Below are 21,542 nucleotides of genomic sequence, written 5' to 3' on the forward strand. Positions count from 1 at the left end.
ATGGGCCCAGAGTGAGGGGTCTCATTCACCTACTCACAGCCACAAAGAGGGGACCTCCACAAGGCCTCTGCCTGGACTAACCAGCCCTGCCCCCAGGGGCGCATGCCGGCTGTGTCTGTCGGGTAGATTAACTGCGGTGACAGTCAGCTCCCCAGGCTCGGTGGCTTAACACCATGCAATCCAGGGCAGGTCAGCAGGAAACTCTGCTCCATGCTGTCATCCAGGGACCCAGGCTCCTTCTATCTTGTGGGCCTTGGAATTCTCCACTGGATCATCTGTGTCCAGCTGGTTGATGGGGGAGGAGAGGGTGTGGAGGATTGTGTGGGAGGTTTTATGGGCCAAGCCTGGAGAGAACCTATACCACTTTCCTCCACAATCCCCTGGCCGCACAAAACACCAAGGGAGACTGGGAAATGTGGTCTCCGTGTGTTATAGTTTGAATGGTGTCCCCCCGCAAAAGGTATCTCGAAGCCCTAATGCTCAGTACCTTAGAATGTGACCTTGTTTGGAAATAGGGTCTTTACAGAGGTAATCAAGTTCAAATGAGGTCATTAAGGTGGACCCTAATCCAATATGACCGGCATCCTTATACAAAAGGGAAATTTGGACGCAGAGATGTACACAGAGGGAAGACAATGTGAAGACACAGGGAGAATGCCATCTACAAGCCAAGGATGCCTGAGGCTACCAGAAGCTGGGAGAGGGGCCTGGAGCAGATTCTTCCTCTGAACTCTCAGAAGGAACCAACCCCGACGACACCTTGATTTCAGACTTCCAGCCTCCAGAACTGTGAGACAATACATTTCTATTGTTTAAGCCACCTAGTTTGTGGTGCTTTGTTATAGCAGCCCCAGGAAACAAACACACACCAGATTTGGGGAGCATCCAGCCAGCTCTGCTACGCAATCTTCTTGTTAAAAGGAAGGGGACAGATGGCTCCTAGGGCAACACCTGCCCCCTCACTGGTTCTGCCACTCTCACTAAGCCCCCCTCTGCACGACCCTCTCCCTCCCCTGGGTTTTCTCTCACCTGCTTCCCACTGCTGACACTAATCCCTCCCAGGGGAGACAGAAGGAGCCCCAGTCATTTCTGGCCGGAGTCCCCAGGTGGAGAAGAGAGGGGGAATTTTGCTGTTCTCACCTCAATTGCTTTCTCTTCCTTGCTCCACTAACCCTGCCCGCACTTTGCTGAGTGATCTCAAGCAAATCCCCTGACTCAGTTTCCCTCCCTGTAAAGTGGGAGCAATCACACCGACTTCTCCCTCAACAGAAGAGTCAGTTAGGAAACCGATGCTGTGATACTTTGTGCTGCATCCGCCCAAGAGAGCAATAATCACTGTAGCTCAAGAGGCTATAAATCCTCCCCAGCTGACTGCCCAGAGCTGAACAGGACCCAGCACCTGGGAGGCTCGGCTGGGCTGGAGGACGGGGGGCAGCGATAGAGGCACTGCACAGGGGGGAAGGGCCTCTTGGGTCCAGCTAGCCTCCCCCCTCCCCCAGACCTGGGGGACTGTGCTGTAGCCACCTGGACCGGGAAGGGATGCACTGAGCTGGAGCCCTGGGCATTAGCAGCCATACCTGCTGCCTTGCTGAGACCTGGCTCAGCTGGGGCAGTGACAGCTGGGAAGATGGAGGGCCATGGGGAATAACAGTGGTGGCAGCGTTAACACTGCCATTTGCCGAGGACTTAGGAGCGCCAGATTCTGGGCAAGTGCTGCTTCTGATCGTCCAACAATCCTGTGAGGTGTGACTGTGGTTGTGCAATCAGTGTGCGAGGTCTGCGAGGGTCGCATCCAGGCTCTCTCGGGCTATCTTGACCTATCTTGGGTTAGTGACTCCACTGCTTTGCACTTTGGGGTCCTCCGTTGTAAAATGGGGAGAAACATGATCCCACTTCACAACCCAGGGTTGTAGAGCAGAGGACAGGGTCGCAACAAGAGAAGCAGGAAGTGGAGGGGTGGAGCCCTTGCCTCGGGGCATCCCTTGGTGACGTTCTCCTTCACTCCGGAGCTGCTGACAGCCACATTCCCCTGGCTCCTGGCAGAACAGATTCCTGGGCCTGCTCCTGTGGTCTCTGTCTCCTCCTAGCAAACCTTCAGACTCTCCAGGCGATGACTAAGGTGAGGGCAATGGTGAGCATTAAATGGAATAACACTCACGAGGCTCCTGGAACACTGCCCGGCTCAAGGCAAGTACTCCGTAAACATTGGCCTTTATTATTATCCCCATTTTACAGACTGTGAGACCAAGGCTCAGAGATGTTCAGTGAGTGATTGAGCTGGATTTGAACCCAGGACTGACAGAGCTTAAGATCTGTGTGTAGGTGTGTGTGTGTGTGTGTGTGCGCGCATGCATGTGTATTTATACTAGGCTAGAAGATTTTGGCTCTTTCCTCATCTGGTCCACCAGAATGGGGATATGGTCTTGAACTTTGGAAAATAAACAAGCTTCTTAGGAACCTGGAGCTTGGAAAGGAACCTGAACTATATGGACAAGAGACACCTGTCCTTCTTAGCAGTTCTTTCTTTTCTCCCCATCCCACCCTCTTTTTTCCCTCTACTTAGCCCCTCCCTCCCTCCTCACCCTTCCCCCAAGAGAAAGACTCCTTTCTGCCCATTGGCCAGGCCTTCCCACTGAGGAGAGGGTCCCCTCATCCAGGAGCAAAGGAGGTGGGGGGCCTGCTCTGGGGTCTGTCTCCACGGGTCCAGGGCCTTTACAGCACCTTTTCCTCAGGTGCACACATCAGTTGCTCCCATTCCCATTTCTGAAAATAACCTGAAAACCAAGTTCTCTTAGTGGAAGCTGAGGGTACCCCACTTTAGGGCCATGGGAGAAGCTTTGGGCATAGGGGTTAGGAGCCAGACCCAGAGGTCTGGGCTGAGGAGAAAGGAGCCACAGGGGAGGTGCTCCCAAGACGGGCTGGCAGAGCTGGAGCCTGTCCCCTCTCCTGCACCAGCCTTCGGGGCAGGTGGACCTGGGGTGAAAGCCAGCATTGCTCTCTGAGAAGCTCATTTGTTATCCCTGAGCCTTAGTCTCCTCATCCATAAAACGGGTATAATAGTACTTGGTCATCAGACTTGAGGAGATCAGGGCACACTAAGCATTCGGCAGCACCTGGCCCAGAGAGGGAACTCAGTACGTGGTACTGATAGCTCTTGATTTTGTTCATGGTTAGTGTTAGTCTAGAGAGCGGTATTCCAGCCCTTCCATTCCTATCCCTCTGAGGATACAGACTGCATCACCACTTTTTGCCCAGGACCTAGTTCAGTGTGTGGCTCATGGCAGGTGTTCAACTGATATTTATTAAGTGTAATTTGGAGGTTGATAATTTCATGGTAAAGACTCAGTTCTAGCCCCTTATTTTCCTCTATCCTCTCCTCTTCTCCCCAACCCCCAGCCCTCATATAGCAGAGCCTGCAAGTCATTTGTCTATCTATCTATCTATCTATCTATCTATCTATCTATCTATCTATCTAATAATCTATCTAGCTGTCTGTCTGTCTGTCTATCTATCTATCTATCTTGCCTTCTTCTAGAGTAATAAAAGCCCTAATATTTAACCTTGCCAGTGACTGTTTGGAATTAAGGGTACTCTCCCAGCCTCCTTCAAAGCTAACTGTGCCCATGTGTCTGAGTGGGGACCATGGGGTGTGGAATTGATGGCTGCCTCTTTCAGGATGTGTCCTTACTGGTGGAGGTGCACCCATCTTCCCTTTACTCCTTCCTGCTGGCTGGAATTTGAATATCATGGCCAGAGTTGGAGTAGCCACCTTGGATCATTAGATTGAAGCCCTGAACCATGAGAATGGTGGAAACTGAAAGAGCTGGAGACCCTAATGGTCAGGGAGCCTTTGCTCCAGCCCTGGGCTGAACCTCTGGCCTTGCTTTACATAACAGAGCCCTTGGTTATGCCACTGTTATTAGGGGTTTTCTGTCACTCGAAGCCTAAGTGGCACATAAGGTGACTGTTAGACTGACTTCTGGGTAGAGGAGGGAACAAATGACTCTCAGGTAGTGAGAGGGAGCTTGCAGGACAGGAAGACCTCTCTTGGCAAATGGGAGCCCCTGGTTCCTCCCACTGGAGGCCTCCTCCCCCCTCCCCCTCCCCCTTCCTCCCCTCCTCGGTGCTCTGAGATTTGAGAAGTCCTGTTCTCTCCCTGAGGAGCAGCTACTCCAACAGCTGCTCCCTTTCCCTTTGGAATGGTCCAGACATGCCCCGTGGTAGGTCAAAGCTGAGTGCTGCTGCCCCCCCCTTCCTAATAGTGACATCAAAGTTCTTTTGGGAGAGGGGTGTAATTCCCTTTTCCCACTGGCACTCCACACTGGCTTTAGGGAACAGAAAGCCAGTGCCTTCTTAGCACTGTCTTCCACAGCCCGGGTGAGGGTGAACCTGTGTCCCATCCTACTCCCTGGCCTGCACTGCGTTGGGGGTTGAGGGGGGTGTTACAAAGGCAGGTATAATACAGAGCCTCCACGAAGCAGGGAGACAGAGACGCAGGAGGCACAGAGGACAGCCTTGGGCACACGTTATCCAAGGGACACAGGGGTTATAAGAGCCCCAGTGATTCAGAGCAGGGGCCACGGGGGCTGCGGGAGTCGGGGGGCCTTCTAGACCCTCCCCACCGGCAGGGCTCCATTGATCCATTCATTTGTCATTGTCCCCCCAACCTTGGTTGTCCCAGGGCTGCCTTCGGGACAGAACCCGGGAATGAGGAGAGGTCTTGGGGACCGGGTAACCCCTCTGGGTGGATCTGTCTTACTCGCCACTCGCAGCTCTTGGGGTTACACTTTTCGGAAGGGGTTTGACTGTCGGTGTGACCTTGGCCAAGTCCCGTGCGCTTCTCCACCTCAGTTCCCTACGGGGTATCCTGGACAGCTGGGGGGTGGTTTGGCTTTCTTTAGCGGGGGGATCCGGGAGGAAGGCCGGCTGTGGGGTGGGGGCGGCCCGGCTCCTGCACTGCCCGAACCCGAGCGGCGCCAGCCCGGAGCGCAGGGCCCGGGACCTCCGGTCCGGAGGTGGCCGGGCCCAGGGGCCTCCGCGCGCGGGGGCGGAAAGCCGGGACCCACCCGGCCCCTCCTGCGGGCGGGGCGGCCCAGCGCCGGCTCCTCCCCCGCGCCCGCGCCGCCCGGGCTCAGTGGCGCGCGCGGTGCCGCAGGTGGCAGCGATGGCCCAGTCCTGAAAGCCCCGCCATGGCCGGCGCCCCCGGACCGCTCCGCCTGGCGCTGCTGCTGCTCGGGGCGGTGGGCAGGGCCGGCCCCCGCCCCCAGGTGAGACCCGCGGGCCCCGGGGCGGGGGAGGCGGCGGCGTGGGCTGCTGCGGGCGCGGCGTCCGGGCAGCGGCGGCCGCGACTTGAGCGAAACTCCGCGACCGCGGGCGGCGGGAACCCAAGCCTCGGGGAGTGGGACCTGGAGAGTTGGGTGTCGGAGGTGGGGGCTCGGACGGCGGACGCCTCCCGCAGCCCCGGCCAGGCGCCCCCTTCCTGGCCGCCCGGGCCCCTCTGCCGGGCCACCGGCTGTCCCGCGGCCGCCGTGCGCTGACTTCTGCGCCGCATCTCCCCCCGACCACTTTCCCAACTCCGTCTGCCGCAAACCCGTGCCAGCGGCCCGGCCACAGCCCGAGCTCCCCGACCTCCCCTTTTCCACTGTGCCCCAGACCCCTCCCCGCCGTGCCCCGCTCACTATCAAAGACCCCCTGGGAAGGCAGAGAGGCCTGGGCGTGGACCCCCAGCTCTATCCCTCCCCACCAGCCACCCAGCACAGCCTTTGACTCATAGCCCCAGGTACCCTGCGGTGGCAACTTGCTGTCCTTCCCCCTGACCTCCCAGCTGGAACTCGAGAGCCACCCCTGTTCCCAGCTCCACGCCAAGGCAAACGCTAGAAGGCTCCCTGCTCCTCTAGAAGCAGGCAGGCCTCCCCTCACACACTCGCCTGACACACCCCCATTTTGACCCCCTTGGTGGTCAACATGCACCAGAGCCCATACTGGGACATGTGGAGATACCTTGGCCTCCTGGATGCCCTTGGAGGGCTGACCACAGGTGGACCCCTGCAGCCCCTCTCTGCCTTTCCTGCCTCCAGGCTCCTGGGCTGGAGGCTGTGGTCAGCTTGCTTTAGGAGAGAGTTGTCCAGAGATGCTGTGAGATACTTGAGCAGAGAGGAGGTGCAGGCTTTCCTATGCCAGAGAGCCGTGTTTCCCATGACCTCCCACTCTTACCCCCAGACCTGAAGAGCTTTGGGGAGGGGGCTTTCACAGGCCTTGAAATTTGTCCCAGCGCAGGTGGAAGGCGGGAGGAGGGGTCTTTGATGAGTGCCGACTCCACCCCTGGCTGAGAATCCAGATGTGGACAGATATGCCTCCCAGCTAAGGTGCCAGCCCTTCTTCAGCCCCCACGTTTTTTTCCAGACTCATTCCCTCCCTCTCCCTGTCCCCAGCCCAGCTACTGCCCCAGCTGCAGGAGGCATCTCCTTCCACACCACTGTCCCCCCGACGCTCAACCAGACTTTGGCCTCCCTGGTGTGCGTGGGATCTTTTGGGAGTCAGAACTGCAGACCCACTACCTGCTTCTCTCTCGCCTCCTCCTCCGGCTGGGGCAGGGCTGGGGCAGGGCTGGGGCCGAAGGCGCTGCTGCCTGCTCCCATCCTGCTCCAGGCCGTTTGCAGACTGGCTTTGGATTAAGGGAAGAGGAGAGGTTCTGAATGCTGCCTGTCTTCTCCCCAGAGTTCCTTTGCCCAGAGGAGTCAAGCTCCTTGAACCTGCCCTTTCTTCCCACCCCTCACTCCTCAGCCCTGGGCCAAAAGCCCAATATCCTGGGGCCATAACAGTCCTGGGGTGACAGAGAAGGGCAGGATGAGCCAGGCTGTGAGCAGAGAGGGGGAGCTTCGGGGGTTGCCCTGCTGTGAGCATCCCTGACCCGTGGAAATCTGAGTGACAGGCTTTGAGGTCAGACTGCAGTAATTGCGACACAACCTCATGCCCGCGTGTGACTCTAAACAATGGTGAATTCTGTAATCTATTTTCTGTTCATGAGATCAGCAAGACTAGGTTGCTCCCTTCATGTCACTGCCGGTGGGGACGAATCTCAGAAAAGGAGGGTTCCCTGTGTAAGGTGAACCCAGCAGTCCAGGAACAGAGAGGACAAAGGGGTGCGGGGCTGGGCTGGTGCCTAATACCTGCTCACCCAAGTGGGACTGAAGGGAAAATGGAGTGAGCTGCCCACAGTCAGGCTGGCCAGGCTGGAAGGGGGTGCCGGCAGGAGGGTGGCAGAACTGACTTCTGAAGAAGGGGACCTAGGTTACTCCTTCACTGTTGCCGGGAAGGACCACCCCCTCCCCTATAATTTTCCTCCGCAAGACCCCTGTGAGGGAGCTGGTCTACTGAGGAGACGGGCAAGACTTTGACACTCCAAATTAGAACCAGACAAAACCGGGTTCAAATATCAGGTCTGCGGTTAGCTGGTGATCTTGGGCAGGACATCTGACCATCCGGAACCTCTGTTTCCTCATCTGTAAATAGGGATCACCAGCGCTGCCCCATGGGGTAATGGAGAGGGTTGGGACGCTGGCGCCCAGAAATGGCAGCTTTAGTCACTTGGGGGATCTGACCCACTTGTCCTCGGGAATCTGGAAGCCTTCTCCAGGGCAGGGGAAGAGGGCTGGGAGGGGGGCTGTCAGAGGCCCCGTGCCTCTGCACTCTAGTGAAGGGTGGATGGAGTCCAGGGTGCGCGGCGGTCACCGTGGACTTTGTCCTGAGCTGGGCTCCCTCCCAGACGTGGAGTCTGGTGGGGGCCAGGCAGAGCAACCAAGAAAGCACATCCTGCCCCTGGATGCCTTGCTCTGAGGAAGAACAGGCTGCTCCTTAGTTGCAGCCTGCCCCCGAACAGATTCCTCTGTGTGCGTGTGAGATAGAGAGAGACAGAGATACAGGATAGAGACAGGTAGAGAGAGAGACAAGGAGAGGGGGACCAGGGGGAGAGGGGTGTGGGCTGTATGAACCCCTGTTTCTCCTCTGTACTTGGATGTGACCCTCTGTATGACAGCCTGCCTGTGAGTCCCCGTGTATGAAACATCTCAGCGTGTCATTGTGTGTCTGACAGTGTGTATGTGTTTGTGACTCCAGGTGTGATACTGCATCTATGGGGAGGTCTGTGTGTGTATGAGAGCGACATCTTAGTGTGTGAATGAGTGTCTGCCAGTGTGTGTCTGTGTGTGGGTGAGAAAAGTGTGCTTGTGACAGAATGTGTGTCTGTTTCTCTGTACTTATGCATGTGACAGTGTGACTTTAGTATATGTCAGTCAAGGGGTGTGTGTGTGTGTGTGTGTACGTGTGTGTGTACCTGACAGTCTATGTGTTCATGTGTGGGAGAGAGACTCCGTGCCATGTCTTAGTATGTAAGCATGTGCTCCACACACGTGTGGTAATGTGTGTGACAGTGTATCCATGTGAGGGGTCTGGTGCATGTGAGGGGTCTGGTGCACGTGAGAATGTGTGTGTGGTCTTCCTTTCCCTGCCCTTCTGCTCATGTATCTGGAGTCTATAAGGACAAAGAATGGGGACAAGAGCCCAGGGTCCAGCAGCACCATCCCTCCAGGTCTCAGAGGGCCTCGGGGATGGTTGGGCTCTGGAAGTTGGGCAGAGAAGAAGGAGGCAGGGGTCCTGGGAGGAGCTGCAGGGAAGATGCAGGGCTGCATCTGTTGGGAGGCGCCAGAGTTGTCATGGGAGCCCTCTTTTTCCTTTGGGGAGGCCCTCTCCCATTTTTCCCACCTTAGTGGCCTCTCTTTCCTCCTTCCCCTCTATCAGAAAGGTTCCCAGAAAAGGAAAGAATCTGGTGCACTTATTCACACTGAGAAATGAAACTGCCGGAGGAATTCTTCACATTAGCAGCCAGTGTTTGGAGAAAGCATGCCGTCCTGGGGTGTTGGAAAGCCCCTCACCCTCTCCACATCCTTCTCTTCCTGCTCTTCTTCCTTAGAGCACTGCTCACTCGTACAGGGCTGGATAATTCCTAAAGGTTTCCACTACTTTGTCTTGCTGGATCTGTACAGGAACTCTTTGAAAAGAACGATATGCCCATGTTACAGATAAGGAAACTGAGGTCCCAGAAGATTAAAATTTGTCCCATCAGTCCCACGTTAACAGACAGAGCTGGAATTTAAACCAAGGACGTGTGGCTCTCTGTCCAGTGCTTTCTTCTGCCCACCACTCCTTCCTGGCATCTTCTTTGTCACCTCCTGCTTCCGTCCCAAACACCTGGACCTAAGAGACGCCCTCTCCTTACTGTAAACTCCGCCCCAGGCGTTGTCCCCATTTGCCTTTACCCCCGCATCAGAGAACTCGCATGAAGCCTGGTGAGTCCTGATTCTAAAAACTGCCAAGCTGCCCTCACCCTGGTCCGCTGGGCCCCCCACTGCTGCCCTGATCTCCCGGCCAGCTCTGCTGCCTCTGAGGGGCAGGGGCCTCCACCACTGCATCCTCGCCACCACTTACCACCCCCAGCCCCTCCTCACCAGGCCTGGAGCGGGGACTCACATCACAGGAGGATGAAATGGGTCCGAGGCTGGCGGGCAGGGCCTTGCCCCTCCTCACAGTTCCTTGCCCTCGGGCATGGAGGCTTTGCTAATGGCTATGTTGCAGCTGGAAGATGCCACAAATTAAGCAGGATGATCGGTCCTTGGCAGGAAAATATGCTCCTTTCCTCCTGCTGGAAGTTCGTTGTTCCTAGAAATGAGGGAGGGGTGGGGCCCGGACTCCCCGGGAAGCCTGGCCGCCCGGTCTGCTCTGCCGTCTCCTGTCAACAGCAGAAATCGTAGACAGCTGCCGTTGAGTGTGGATTTTCCACGTGCCAGGGGCCCTTCTAAGCATTAACTCACTTAATGCTCACGGGGAGGCAGGGACTATCGTTATTCCCAATTTGTGCAGGTGTGAGCTCAGGCTAGAAGTAAAAACTCTTGCACAAGGTCACAAACTTAATTTACGGGAGAGCCAGGGTCAGGCCTGGCTCTGAGCCCAAAGCCAGGGCTATTCACGCTTCTCTGTGTAACTGTGTTCCCCTGAGCCCCTGGCCCCTGCTGCACCGGGTGACCCCAGCCTCGTTCCAGACCGGAGCCTCACATCTGTCCCAGGTCCTGCCTGCTGCTCTCTCCCTGGCCCAGAAAATTCTCCTGAACATCAGTCCAAGGCTGTCTTCTGCTTGCTCACCAGAGCACCGACGTCCCCACTTCTGCCCCTTCGTTCCTGCTGGGTCCTCCTGCTGAAATGCCCACCCTCTGACCTTGCTGGGCCCAGTCTCTCCCTACACCCCTTCCCTTCGCCAACCCCAGCTCACAATCCCCGGCGTCCCCCAGGGCTCTCAAGTCTTCACCGAGCCCTGCCCCAGCCATTCCCTGAGCACTTTCACCGCTGCCTTCTCTGCTGTGTCCTGAAGAGCATTTGCTCCCACCCCACCCCCGAGTAGCCTGGGGACTGTCTCAGGCCAAGGCTCTGGCCTTCATCTCTGCGCTCCCTGTGTCCCCCCAGTCCGTTCTCCCACCCAGAGCCTGGTACAGTATTCCTTCCATAAACGCCAGGTGGGGAGAGGCCAGAGGTCTGGTAGTTCGTGTGTTTGGGCAGGGCGGGTGCGGTGAGCAGTATTTGGAGAACTTCAGCTGGGGCGGGAGGCAGACAGTGGACCCCTGTTGTCAGGAAGCTGTCTCAGGGGGGACACAACCCCTGTTCTTAAGGAGCCCCAGCCTGAGGGTGAAACAGCCCTGCCCTCAGGGAGCCCCCGTCTGAAGATGGTTTCTTGTCCGAGGCTCTGCTCCGAGCAGGTGACAGGGCTGCCTCTGTCTCGAGGCTCTCCGGGGCGTTGGTGGCCAGGCTGGCTTCCCGGTGCTGTCCTTTGCCTTTCTCTCCACCCTGAGACTTCTGGTTCCCATGGGCTTCCTAGTCCGCGCTCCCTGCCCCAGACACACCTTCTGCCCCAGTTCCCAGCAGCGACCTTGCTTGCTGCCTGCTTTCCTCCTAGAGAGATCAGGTGGGATTTCTCCCTGGTCTCCCTGCCCTGACCACCAGCAGCTGCTGCATTCCAGGGAGGAGAAGGAAAGCGGGCGGAGGTGGGGGGGTGGATCCACCAGGACTGGCACTAGTGAAAACTGCGCTGACCCCTCAGTTGTAGCTAAAATTGACACTGCCTTCGCTGTTGGGTTTGATTCCTTACTTATTTGTTTAACAAATACACTTGCCCTTTGCGCTCAGAAGAGCACTGTCTTTTAGGTAGCTCTGCCTGTGGCCTCGGCACACTTAACTTCAAGACTGTCCCCTTGCTTGTCAATCAAGCTTTGTCCCCTCCCTAGGGCTTCCTGTGCCGCCAGGGATGAGCCCAAGGCAACCTGTGTCTTTACGGGAAGCGTCTTGTAAGCCCCAACGCAGCCTAAATCTGGGCAGGATTACCCGGAAACCAGATCCAGTGTGCTTAGGGCACCACCCGTCAAGGGTGGTGCAAACTCCCAAAATGAAGCTGTTTTAATTTCAGCACGCATGTATATTTTTGTGATTTCAAAAAGTGAAATTTTGTTTTAAATTATGTATAGGTCCTAAATTTTATACAAGGGGCTCCCTGGTCATCTGTGTGTCTGCAGGCTCTAAAGGAGGAATATTTATAATCTTAAGCCTGTTCAGGAAAGAATACAAATAAAAAAGAAACATAGTCCCAAGACGTATCTAAAGAAGTAGACTAAAAGGTCTGGGCGTGGATAATTCTCACTTGGGTGCATCTGCTTGGGTCTCTGCTAAAAAGCCAGTTCTGTTACCTTATCTATTCACAGAGAGGGGGACCCCTCCCATTGCAGACCCAATCTCTGTGTTCTGGAACTTTTCTGACCCCTTCACCCCATGTCCTCAGGACTTCTCCTGCACTTGATAGAGCTGAATATTTGATCTGTGGTGTTATGCTACAAGGAGACGGTGGGGGTCATGTTGACCTCCCAGGTAACATGACTGCATTTTGCAGGAGATATGCTAGTGGTCAGCATCACCAGCGCTGAATCCCACCTCAGCCCACACCTTCCACTGCTCCATCACAGTCACTGATCTGGGAGACTCCAGGTCCTAGCCTTAGCTCTGCTCCTTGGGGTGCTGTGTGACCTTGACTGAGCCCCTCTCCCACTCTGGGCCTGCATGTTGCCATCAAGACTGGTGGATGAAAGTGTGAGAACCTCGCAGGAAGGCTGACTGGGTGCTGGAAAGGAGCCCGTGGCAGTCACAAAGCCCAGGGCCCTCAAGAACGCTCTCTGCTGGGTGAGGGCAGATGAAACCATGAATGAGACACACGCCCAGCCAGTGGCCCTTCCCCCGCTCACCCCCAACAGTGTCCTTTCAGTAGCCACTGGCTGGACATTTACTACACCCCAGGCTGTGCCCTGGGAGGGATAAAGATATAAAAACATCCACCTGGAGCCCCTCTTTGTGTTGTCACCCTCTTTCAGAGATGGCCAAAGCCTGTGGAGTTTGGGGCTCTAAGGTCCCCTGGACATCAAGAAACCAAGTGTGTGTGTGGGGTTGGGCATAAAAGAGAGGTTGGTTGGACCTAAGGGGCCCCCTTTTCTTTCTTCTCCCCAGGGTGCCACCGTGTCCCTCTCAGAGACAGTGGAGAAATGGCGAGAATACCGACGCCAGTGCCAGCGCTTCCTGACCGAGGCTCCGCCCCCAGCCACAGGTGAGTGCACCCAACCAGCTCTCCACGGCATTGGGAGGCCCCACGCCTGGCTGGGCATCTTTTGCCTCTCTAGGACCCCTCATCTACCCTATGCCTTGGGGTGCGGCCTCGTAGCTGCTGTGTTCCCCCTCGCCCCTGACTGGGGCCCCTCAGTAGCAGACACCTGGCCTTTCTATTCTGCGTCCTCCTCAGCACTTCCCAGCCTGTGCCAGGGCAGGAGGCCCAACCCACGTACTTATAGTAATAAACGTTTAGGGGGAGTGACATACAGAATGGACTTGAGGACACGGGGAGCGGGAAGGGTAAGCTGTGACGAAGTGAGAGAGTGGCATGGACATATATACACTACCAAATGTAAAATAGCTAGCTAGTGGGAAGCAGCTGCATAGCACAGGGAGATCAGCTCGGTGCTTTGTGAACACCTGGAGGGGTGGGATAGGGAGAGTGGGAGGGAGATGCAAGAGGGAGGGGATATGGGGATATATGTATACATATAGCTGATTCACTTTGTTGTACAGCAGAAACTAACACACCATGTAAAGCAATTATACTCCAATAAAGATGTTAAAAAAAAGAAAAAAAAGAGCGGAGGATTGATAGGCCTGTGTTCCAGTCCTGACCTGCAGTCATGACCCAGTCACCTGAGGAGGGTTCTCTTAGCCTGGAGAGCTACCGTCCCCCTCATCCGTGGTGTGTAATTTAATAACAGGCCCACGAGGATCGTTTATTGAGCACTTACTATGCTCAGTTATCTATGCTAGCTATGCTGTTTGTCCCCACAAAGCCCTGTGGGCTGGGGATCAACCCCATTTTCCAGGTGAGAAAACAGAGACCTTAAGTACTTTGCTGCAAGTCCCACTGCTGATAAGTGGCACCTGCTGGGTGGGAATGTGCTGGGTGGGTAGGAAGCCTCAGTGGAGGTGAGCCGAGCACAGGTTTCTGCCGGGCAGCCTCCCCGGTGGGGAACTTTGGGGGGAAGTGCCCCAGAAGGGCTGGGACTCAGATGCCATCATCCCGCTGCACCAGGCCTGTTCTGCAACCGGACCTTTGATGACTATGCCTGCTGGCCAGATGGGCCGCCGGGCTCCTTCGTGAACGTCAGCTGCCCCTGGTACCTGCCCTGGGCCAGCAGTGGTGAGTTCCCTCCCCCACCCTGTGCCCAGGAGGCTGGGGTGGGAGTGGAGTTGGCACGGGGTTCGTGCTGCCTCCTTTCCCCTGAGACACAGCCTCCCTGCTCCAGGAGGTCTTTGGGCCTCCTCCTGGTGGTCTGCCTTTCTTCCCCTGGGGGTGGGGAGCAGTAGGGGGTGGCATCCGGTGTAACCTGGGCCTGAGGCCCATCTGGCAGGTGGGGTCTGTGGGGAAATCGTGGCGTCTGACTTAAAGAAATGAGCACCCTCCTGCATCAGGAAAGGAGTCAGGTAGGAACAGTTCCTGGGGGTTTGGTGTGGGGTAGGGTTACTCAGAGGTGTCATTGCTCTGATGCGTGTGTGTGTATGTGTGTGTGTAATGTGTGTGTTTGTAGGTGCTGCCCACCTGGTAGTGGCCTGTAGCCACCTCCTGACTCTTCAGGGGTTCACTGCTCAGATGAACCCAGACGGGAGTAGTGATCGGTGGCTTGATGAAGTTGCCCCCCAGGCCCTCCCCGGCTCACTCCTGTCTGCAGGGGACAGCCTGCACTGGGAAAGCTGAGACTCTTTGGAGTACAGAGATCTGCAGGGGGAGCTCTGACTGGAGGGGGAGTTAATGTGCCCCCCAACACCCACCCACCTGTCCCAGGCACCAGGGAGGCTAACAGGAGACAAGCACCCTTGCCTCAAAGAGCTCACAGTCTCGGGACGGGAGAAAGGGTACTACTTTATAATAATGATGTTAAGTACCTGCTATGTGCCCAGTCCTGCCCTAAAAGCCGAGTATTCAATTAATCTTTACAACTACCCCGTGGGTGTGCTTGTTTTGTACAGATAGGGAAACTGAGGCCCCAGAAGGTTTAAGTCACTTGCTCCAGATGACGTGGTAAATGGCAGGGCCAGGATTTGAAGCCAGCCTGTGCTCTTAATTACGGTGCACCGAAGGGGCCTGAGACCAAGCAGAAACTGGCCCGGAAGCAAGTGTGACTGAGGTCATACTCTGGGAAGCTAGAGGGCTTCCTGGGAGAGGCAGCCCCTTAGCGGAACATCAGGGCAGCTGGCGGGGCCCGGTGTGAGCTTCACCTCAGAACACAGGACTGGAGTCAGATGAAGCCCAGGCAGGAGTCCTGAGGAGACTCTCTCCTGCTGTTCCCTCCCAGTATACCCACCCCACCCTGAGGTGCACAGGGAGAGCCTGGGCCTGGAAAGAGGCAGGCGCCTGCGTAAGACACAGAGCGGATCAGTGCCCTTCACGCAGCATTTCTGCGGCCAGCTGTAAGCACTTTACACACCTACACTCATTTAATCCTCACACAACCCTGCGAGGCAAGCACTCTGGTGACCCTCCCCTTTTACAGAGGAGGAAACTGAGGCACAGAGATGCTAAGTGACTTTTCCAAGCTCACACAGCAAGTGAGTAGCAGACCCAGGAATAAGCCGAGGAGTCTGGTTTAGAGTAAGCATGTTTCACTGCTACACCAGGCTTCCTCCAGTGTGCAGGCACGTATGTGTGCATGTGTGTGTGATCCAGTGCACGTGGCTCCGGGCATGGGGACAGGCGAGTGGCCTGGGCCTCTGCTGGCTGGGCACACCCCGAGGGAGAGCGGTGAGCTGCCTGCCCTCTCCCTGGAGATGAAAACGTCGAGTTGTACAATCTTATGGTTCTGCCTGATGCTGCTCTGAGTGGCTGTGTGAGCTTGAGTGAATTTCTAGACCTCTCTGTGCCTCAGCTTGCCATGTGGGAGATGGGATAAAGCCAGGTGATGGGGGTGTTGGGAGGATTGTAGGTTCTTGAAAAATGGTTGCTGTTAATTTCTTCCACCTACCTGACTTACCTCGTCCACTTCCCGCAATACGCACACTTTCCTTGCTCTCCAGTGGTTTGGGACTGGCTGTCTGTCCAGCTGGGGCCGGGCCTCTAGACCCCAGGGAGCCAGGCGCAGGACAGGGCCCATCACTCAGCACTAAGCTGTCCCCAGCTCTGCCTGCCGCTCGCGGCTCCATCCATCACCTTTAATTTTATTTGAGCAGGAAATAGGTCCTGGTGGTGCCCGTTTATGAGCGAACATGGTTTTATTGCTTTCTCTGTGAAGATAGCAGCCACTGTGCAGGCCCCCTGCCAGCCCCCGCCCCCCTCCCCTGACTCACCAAGCTAATTCACTCCCTTTTCTGACACGTGGCATCACAGACTCTGCCTCCCTCTCCCCTCTCTCTGAGTTAGGGACCTGCAGAGACACCCACCGTGGGCTCCTGCAGCATAATTGCTGTCTCTGGCCTGTCCTGGCTGTTCCGCTTGGCAGAAGCTGGCACTAGGGGCTCCCCTCACCCCCTCCCAGAGCATGGGGGAGCAGGAAGGGGACAGTTCTGGAACTTTCTTGGGCTGATCAACGGGGTAGACTGTGGAAAAACGTCGTAGTGGGAGTTCGAAGTGGGGAGAAACAAGGGGGACGGGTCTCAGGCAGGGTCCTGGCAGAAAACACACTCAGCTGGGAATTTGAAAAGAATTTAATGGAGGGGCCACTTCAGAGGCTGGCAGGGTTAAGGGGCCAAAGAGGTACATAAAGCACCAAGGACCACAACAGTGGGAAGCTTTAGCATCCCTAGATCCGCGTGGGGCAGGAACAGCTGGAGGTCGTGGTGATGCAGAGGCCACCAGCAGGGCAGGGCCTTGGCCACAGAGGGGCAATGCCACTGCCAGAACCTCAGAATCAAGGCAAGAAGGGAGCAAGGGAGAAATACCCCAGCCTCTCTCTCCTTCCACCCTCCTACCTTCTGCTGGTGCCTCCCATTGGCCAAACCCAGCGGAGGGCAAAGAGCCCAAGTGACGCTGTCCACAGGGGTCAGCCTTCTGGGGTGCAGAGCAGGGAAGAAGAATGAGTGACTAGAGAAAGAATTAAATTCAGAACAATTCCCCGGGGCAGGTCTGTGTCAGGAGCTGGGGATGTCAGTGAGACCTTAGGGGTGTGTGAGTATGTGGGTGTTGGGGAGAAGGGGTGACCTTCCCCATGGGGCTGAAGAGGTCAGCTCAGGGGCCTGGGAAGTGGTGCTGAGGGAGGTCAGGGCCACCTCTTCTGCCTGGGGTGTGGCACCAGGAAGGCTTCCAGAGGGAGGTGATATCGGGGCCAGGCCTGGAAGAACAGGCAGATGGAGAAGGGGGAAAAAGTGCCCTCCAGGGAGGGAGGATGTCAGGCTCAGAGATGGGGCCAGGCCAGGCCTCAGAACTATACAGTATCCCAGGGAAGCCAGCCAAGTCCTTGAATTCTGACCCCTCTAATTCAGAACTGGGGATTGCACAGAGAGGGTGGGAACAGGTGAGTCAAGGAAGGAAGGCGTTCAAAGGAGATGCCTTGCGTCCACAAGATTTTCTCTGTAAACCAGAAGGCTGGAGTGGCTTCAGAGAGCCTGTTGCCACCCGAGTGCCCTCCAGCAGCCTTGTTTAACCACAAACAGCTGATCTGCTCATTACAAATCATTCCAGTCTCATTAGCTGCACCCCCTTCTGATCCCTACCTGTTAGCTTGGTTCTAATTATAGGAGAGTCATAAAATGTTTTAAAAATTGTCTATAACTCACAGTTCTTGGAAACTCTGACAGGTGCCTCCCTTGAGCTTTTACAGCAGGCCCGGGTTGCCAGAGGGAAACCGAGGCCCCAGCTTGGCCCTGGAGGAGCTCCGGCTGAGGCGGTGCCCTAAGCTCCAGCCCGTCCCCAGTGAAGGGGTACTCTTTTGAGGAATTGGTGGGGGCAGGGGGTGTGGCAGCAGGTCTTTCACTGTGACTCTATTTTGAAGACCAACCAGGTACCAGGCACTTCACATGCTTTATCTCCTAATCCTCACACCACAGACCTGGGAAGTTATCAGGGTTCCCATTTTACAGATGAGGAAACTGAGACCTGGGGAGGTCTGCCCAAGGTCCCATAGCTGGTTGAGGGCAGAACCAGGATTGACCTTGAGTCTGTCGTTCAGCACCCGAGCTCCTTATCCTAGGCTGTGATGTGATGCGTTGCCCCTCACCCCCACCCCAAGCGGACACCTTCAGTTCGAGCCCTGCCTTTGACCCTCATTCCAGCACTCTGGGGAGGGCCTATGACTGCCCGCTTTGAATCTTGGCTTCCCGGCCCAGGAGATGATGGGGGCCCAGGAGCCCATGCTGGCCATTGCTGTTGCCAGGATGCAGGAGCTAATGGATTCATGAGCGGCTCTCCACAGCCCTGAGTGCCCGCGTCCACGTGGAAGGGCGGCTGTTAGCTTGATTACAGACACCGCTGCGGTTTCCGGGAGGGGAAGTGTTTAATTGGGGGTTTTAGTTCCAGCACCAGGGTCTGACTTAATGAAATATCCCTAGGCCTCCTGGCATGCGGCTGGCTGCCTCCTGGTGTTGACAAGACCAGAGACAAGCCTCTGGCTATGATTTATCAGCAGCACCTGGGCCACATAAAGCTGGGCTGATAAGCCGGACAGTGCCCATACCCACCCCATCTCCAGCCAACACGGGCACCTGGGGACCACAGCCTGGCCAGGAACCAGCCCTGGCTTTTAATATTTGCTGCTAATGAAGGATAATTGACAGACGCACTCGTATAGGCTCACTGAGCTTCGCAGGGACGCAGTGATCCCTTGACACTGTTCCAGTAACACATACATCTGTGCACACACTGCCTCCCTACCCTCCCAGCTTGCCCTGAGCAGAGGGCCCAGGAATGGCAGGGTGCCGGGGGCGCAAACTGGGAAGAGGACCTGCTGGGAGGATGCTGAATGTTGGCAAGTCCAAGCCTGGAGGAAGGGCAGATAAATGGCACATGGCCATTGCTGACTGTTAGCAGTGAATTTGGCTGCTGACTTCTGGCCTCTGGAGGCCAAGAGCTGAGGGCTGCAACCTTTTTTTTTTTTTTTTTTTTTTTTTTTTGCGGTACGCGGGCCTCTCACTGTTGTGGTGTCTCCCCTTGCGGAGCACAGGCTCTGGACGCGCAGGCTCAGCGGCCATGGCTCACGGGCCCAGCCGCTCCGCGGCACGTGGGATCTTCCCGGACCGGAGCACGAACCCGTGTCCCCTGCATCGACAGGCGGACTCTCAACCACTGTGCCACCAGGGAAGCCCCATGAGGGCTGCAATCTTGATTCTGCCGCTTCCTGGCTGGATGACCTTGGGCAAGTCACGTGGCCTCTCAGAGGCTCAGTTGCTTCATCTGTAAAGTGGGATTTGCTGTGCCTACCTTGTAAGGTGGTCGTGATGTTCAGAGGTGTCAGGCATACAGCAGGTGTTCAAAACCTGATTCTATGAGTGAGCAGCCTGCAGAGAGGGTTCGAAAGGAGCAGGTAGGAAGGAAAACATCAATTCGAGTGCCTCCTGTATGCCAGACCCTGTGCCAGCTGTGGCAGGTGGCTGTTATTAGGGTCACACTGCTGCGGGCTGCGTCCTGGGTACGTGGCGCTTCGACAGTTTGGGCCCCTTTGCGATGTCCTCTCCCTTCCCCTGGCCCCTCTGCCTCCTCTTTTCTCCCCATTTCCTCCCATCTAAATGGGTTTCCAGAGAAGGTTCTGATATAAGTCTCACTCTCCATGGAGTCAGCCCAGATCACCATAACTGCTCTGGGGTCATCGACTCCTGAAGACTGGTTATGCTCTTATATCAGAAGACTCAACCCCTGGTGAAGAATTCCAGGCATCCATGCAGCAGATAAGAGAGACATTTGGGGGCCCTTCTAGTTGCTTAGATCAGACCTGGTGCCTCCCGTTCTCTGCCTTTGTCCTTTCCTGATTTTGTTCATAAATGAGCCAGGGGGCTATTGGGACACTGCTCCTCCCACTGCCCAAAGTCCCATCATTACATTTTCAGGCTTTTGTTTCTCTTCCTGGGGAAGTCTCTTAAAATGCAGTTTCTTCTAGAAGCAGTGATGCCGCAAGCTGACTCACCCCACAGTATTACCAGATAACTTCTGTCTCCTGAAGCGGGTCAGGGTCTCTGAAAGGGAGTGGAGAAAGGGGAGAGTGGGCTGGGAGCCAGGGACCGGCTCAGGGAGGACAAGGGTCCCACTGGTAGGCCCTGCAGGTGCCTGACTGCAGGCAGAGAGCTGTTCCTGGCCCCTAAAGTGAAGGTGTCCTGGCATATGGCAGCAGTGGGCGGGTTGATGGTTTGTGAACTGTGAAATACAGCCCCGTCCTAGAGGGTGCGTCCCTTCCCGGCCCTGGTGGTGTGGGCCCTGGGGTTGATGCTGCCGCCATCAGCCACTCATGTTAATGATCCTTTTCCACAGACCTGTCCTTACTGCTGCCTCCCCACCTGGAAACTTCTGAGCAGCCACTGCCAGCCAGGGCCTTGCGGCTTCTCCATGCTCCCTCCTTCACGCTGAGCCTTCTTCCCACAGCTGGGAGGCTGGTCTTTAAAATCTTTTGTCTTTTAGAATTTTTAAATCTTTTAAAATTCGTCCTGGCTCCAGCTCCCCTCCTTGATCCCCCCTGTGCTAAATCTCTCCCCACTTTTGTCCCCAGTTTCCTGGCCCTGGGGTCAGACTTACATTTCCTCTCAGACACAAGTAATCCCCTGTCCCCTCTTGTGATCTCACTGCAAACTTGGGGCTGCAAGCCACCCCCTCCCTGGGTGGGCAGACAGTGAGGCACGGCAGGGTGGTCGCCTCAGCGCCAGATGCCCAGGTGGGATGTGAGTGGACACAGGGACATCCCACCCCCAGCCCTGCTGGGCCTGTGTTTGCTCTCTCTCGGTTTGCATTTATGTTATTCCTTTCTGCACTTTTTGGTTTTTGTTTTCTGTGAGAGTCTTGATTCTCTGAAGCCAGGGACTGTGCTTCCTTCCTCCTTCAGACTGGGAGCTCCTTGAGGCCAGGGGCTGGATGTCTCCCCACTCTCAGCCTGGGAGGTCTCCAAGGACAGTCTCCATCTCCAGCTACTTGGAGCTACTTGAAGGGAAGAGCTGGGCTTCCCTCCCCGCACCACTACCCCTTGGAACAGAGTGTCTCTAAGGGCTATGTCTCTGCCATTGACTATGTGTTCCTTTTAAATCAGATGATCTTTGAGAATAGGACTGGGTCTCCTCCATCAGATTAGAACTTCTTAAGGGCAGGGCTGTGTCTCCCCTCATACCGGGGCTCCCTGAGGATGAGGCTGGGTCTCCTTCTTTCTCTCAAGAGCTCTTTGTTCCTGGGGTCTGCTCTGCCCAGGAAGGTGGGGCCTGAGTTCTGTGAAGCAGCAGTCTCAGAGGGGGGCTGTGGGTCTGTTGGGGCCACTGCTCGTCAGCACCAAACCTTGTCCGTAGCACGATTTGAGGCAGGGGTGTGGAAATGGGCTAGCGCGGCCTCATCTCAACAGTGTGAATTCATCAAGCTGCATTCCAGGGTGGCTGAGAGGAAAGGCCGAGGGTGGGTCAAACAGGCACATGGCAGGAGAGGAAGGCCCGAGGGTGTGTGTGTGTGTGTGTGTGTGTGTGTGTGTGTGTGTGTGTGTGTGTAGAGGGGTCAGTTCTGGGGTAGCTGGGGTGACCCCCAGGGTGGAGAGGGGTGAGGGGCAGGTGGCCTTGGGCCGAGGCTCAGCTCCTGCGTGTCTCCGCCCCAGTGCTGCAGGGTCACGTGTACCGGTTCTGCACCACCGATGGCCTGTGGCTGCACAAGGACAACTCGAGCCTGCCCTGGAGGGACCTGTCCGAGTGCGAGGAGTCCAAGCGAGGGGACCAAGTGAGTTGAGCCGGCGAGCTAGGGGGCAACAGGGTGCCAGCTG

At 56.3% G+C, this 21,542-nt stretch overlaps 1 protein-coding gene across 1 annotated transcript in view; it reads left to right on the plus strand.

Moving 5' to 3' along the window:
- Positions 1-5,177: 5,177 nt before the first annotated feature.
- Positions 5,178-21,542, plus strand: part of GLP1R (glucagon like peptide 1 receptor) — a 31,774-nt gene continuing 15,409 nt past the window's right edge. Inside the window, exons 1-4 of the mRNA XM_065885044.1 lie at positions 5,178-5,267; positions 12,592-12,688; positions 13,715-13,822; positions 21,381-21,499. Of these exons, the coding sequence (XP_065741116.1) occupies positions 5,190-5,267; positions 12,592-12,688; positions 13,715-13,822; positions 21,381-21,499 (402 nt within the window). The 5' untranslated portion in view covers positions 5,178-5,189. The remainder of the gene's footprint in view (positions 5,268-12,591; positions 12,689-13,714; positions 13,823-21,380; positions 21,500-21,542) is intronic.

This window comes from Phocoena phocoena, chromosome 10, assembly GCF_963924675.1.
Source record: "Phocoena phocoena chromosome 10, mPhoPho1.1, whole genome shotgun sequence".
Classification (NCBI taxonomy): Eukaryota; Metazoa; Chordata; class Mammalia; order Artiodactyla; family Phocoenidae; genus Phocoena; species Phocoena phocoena.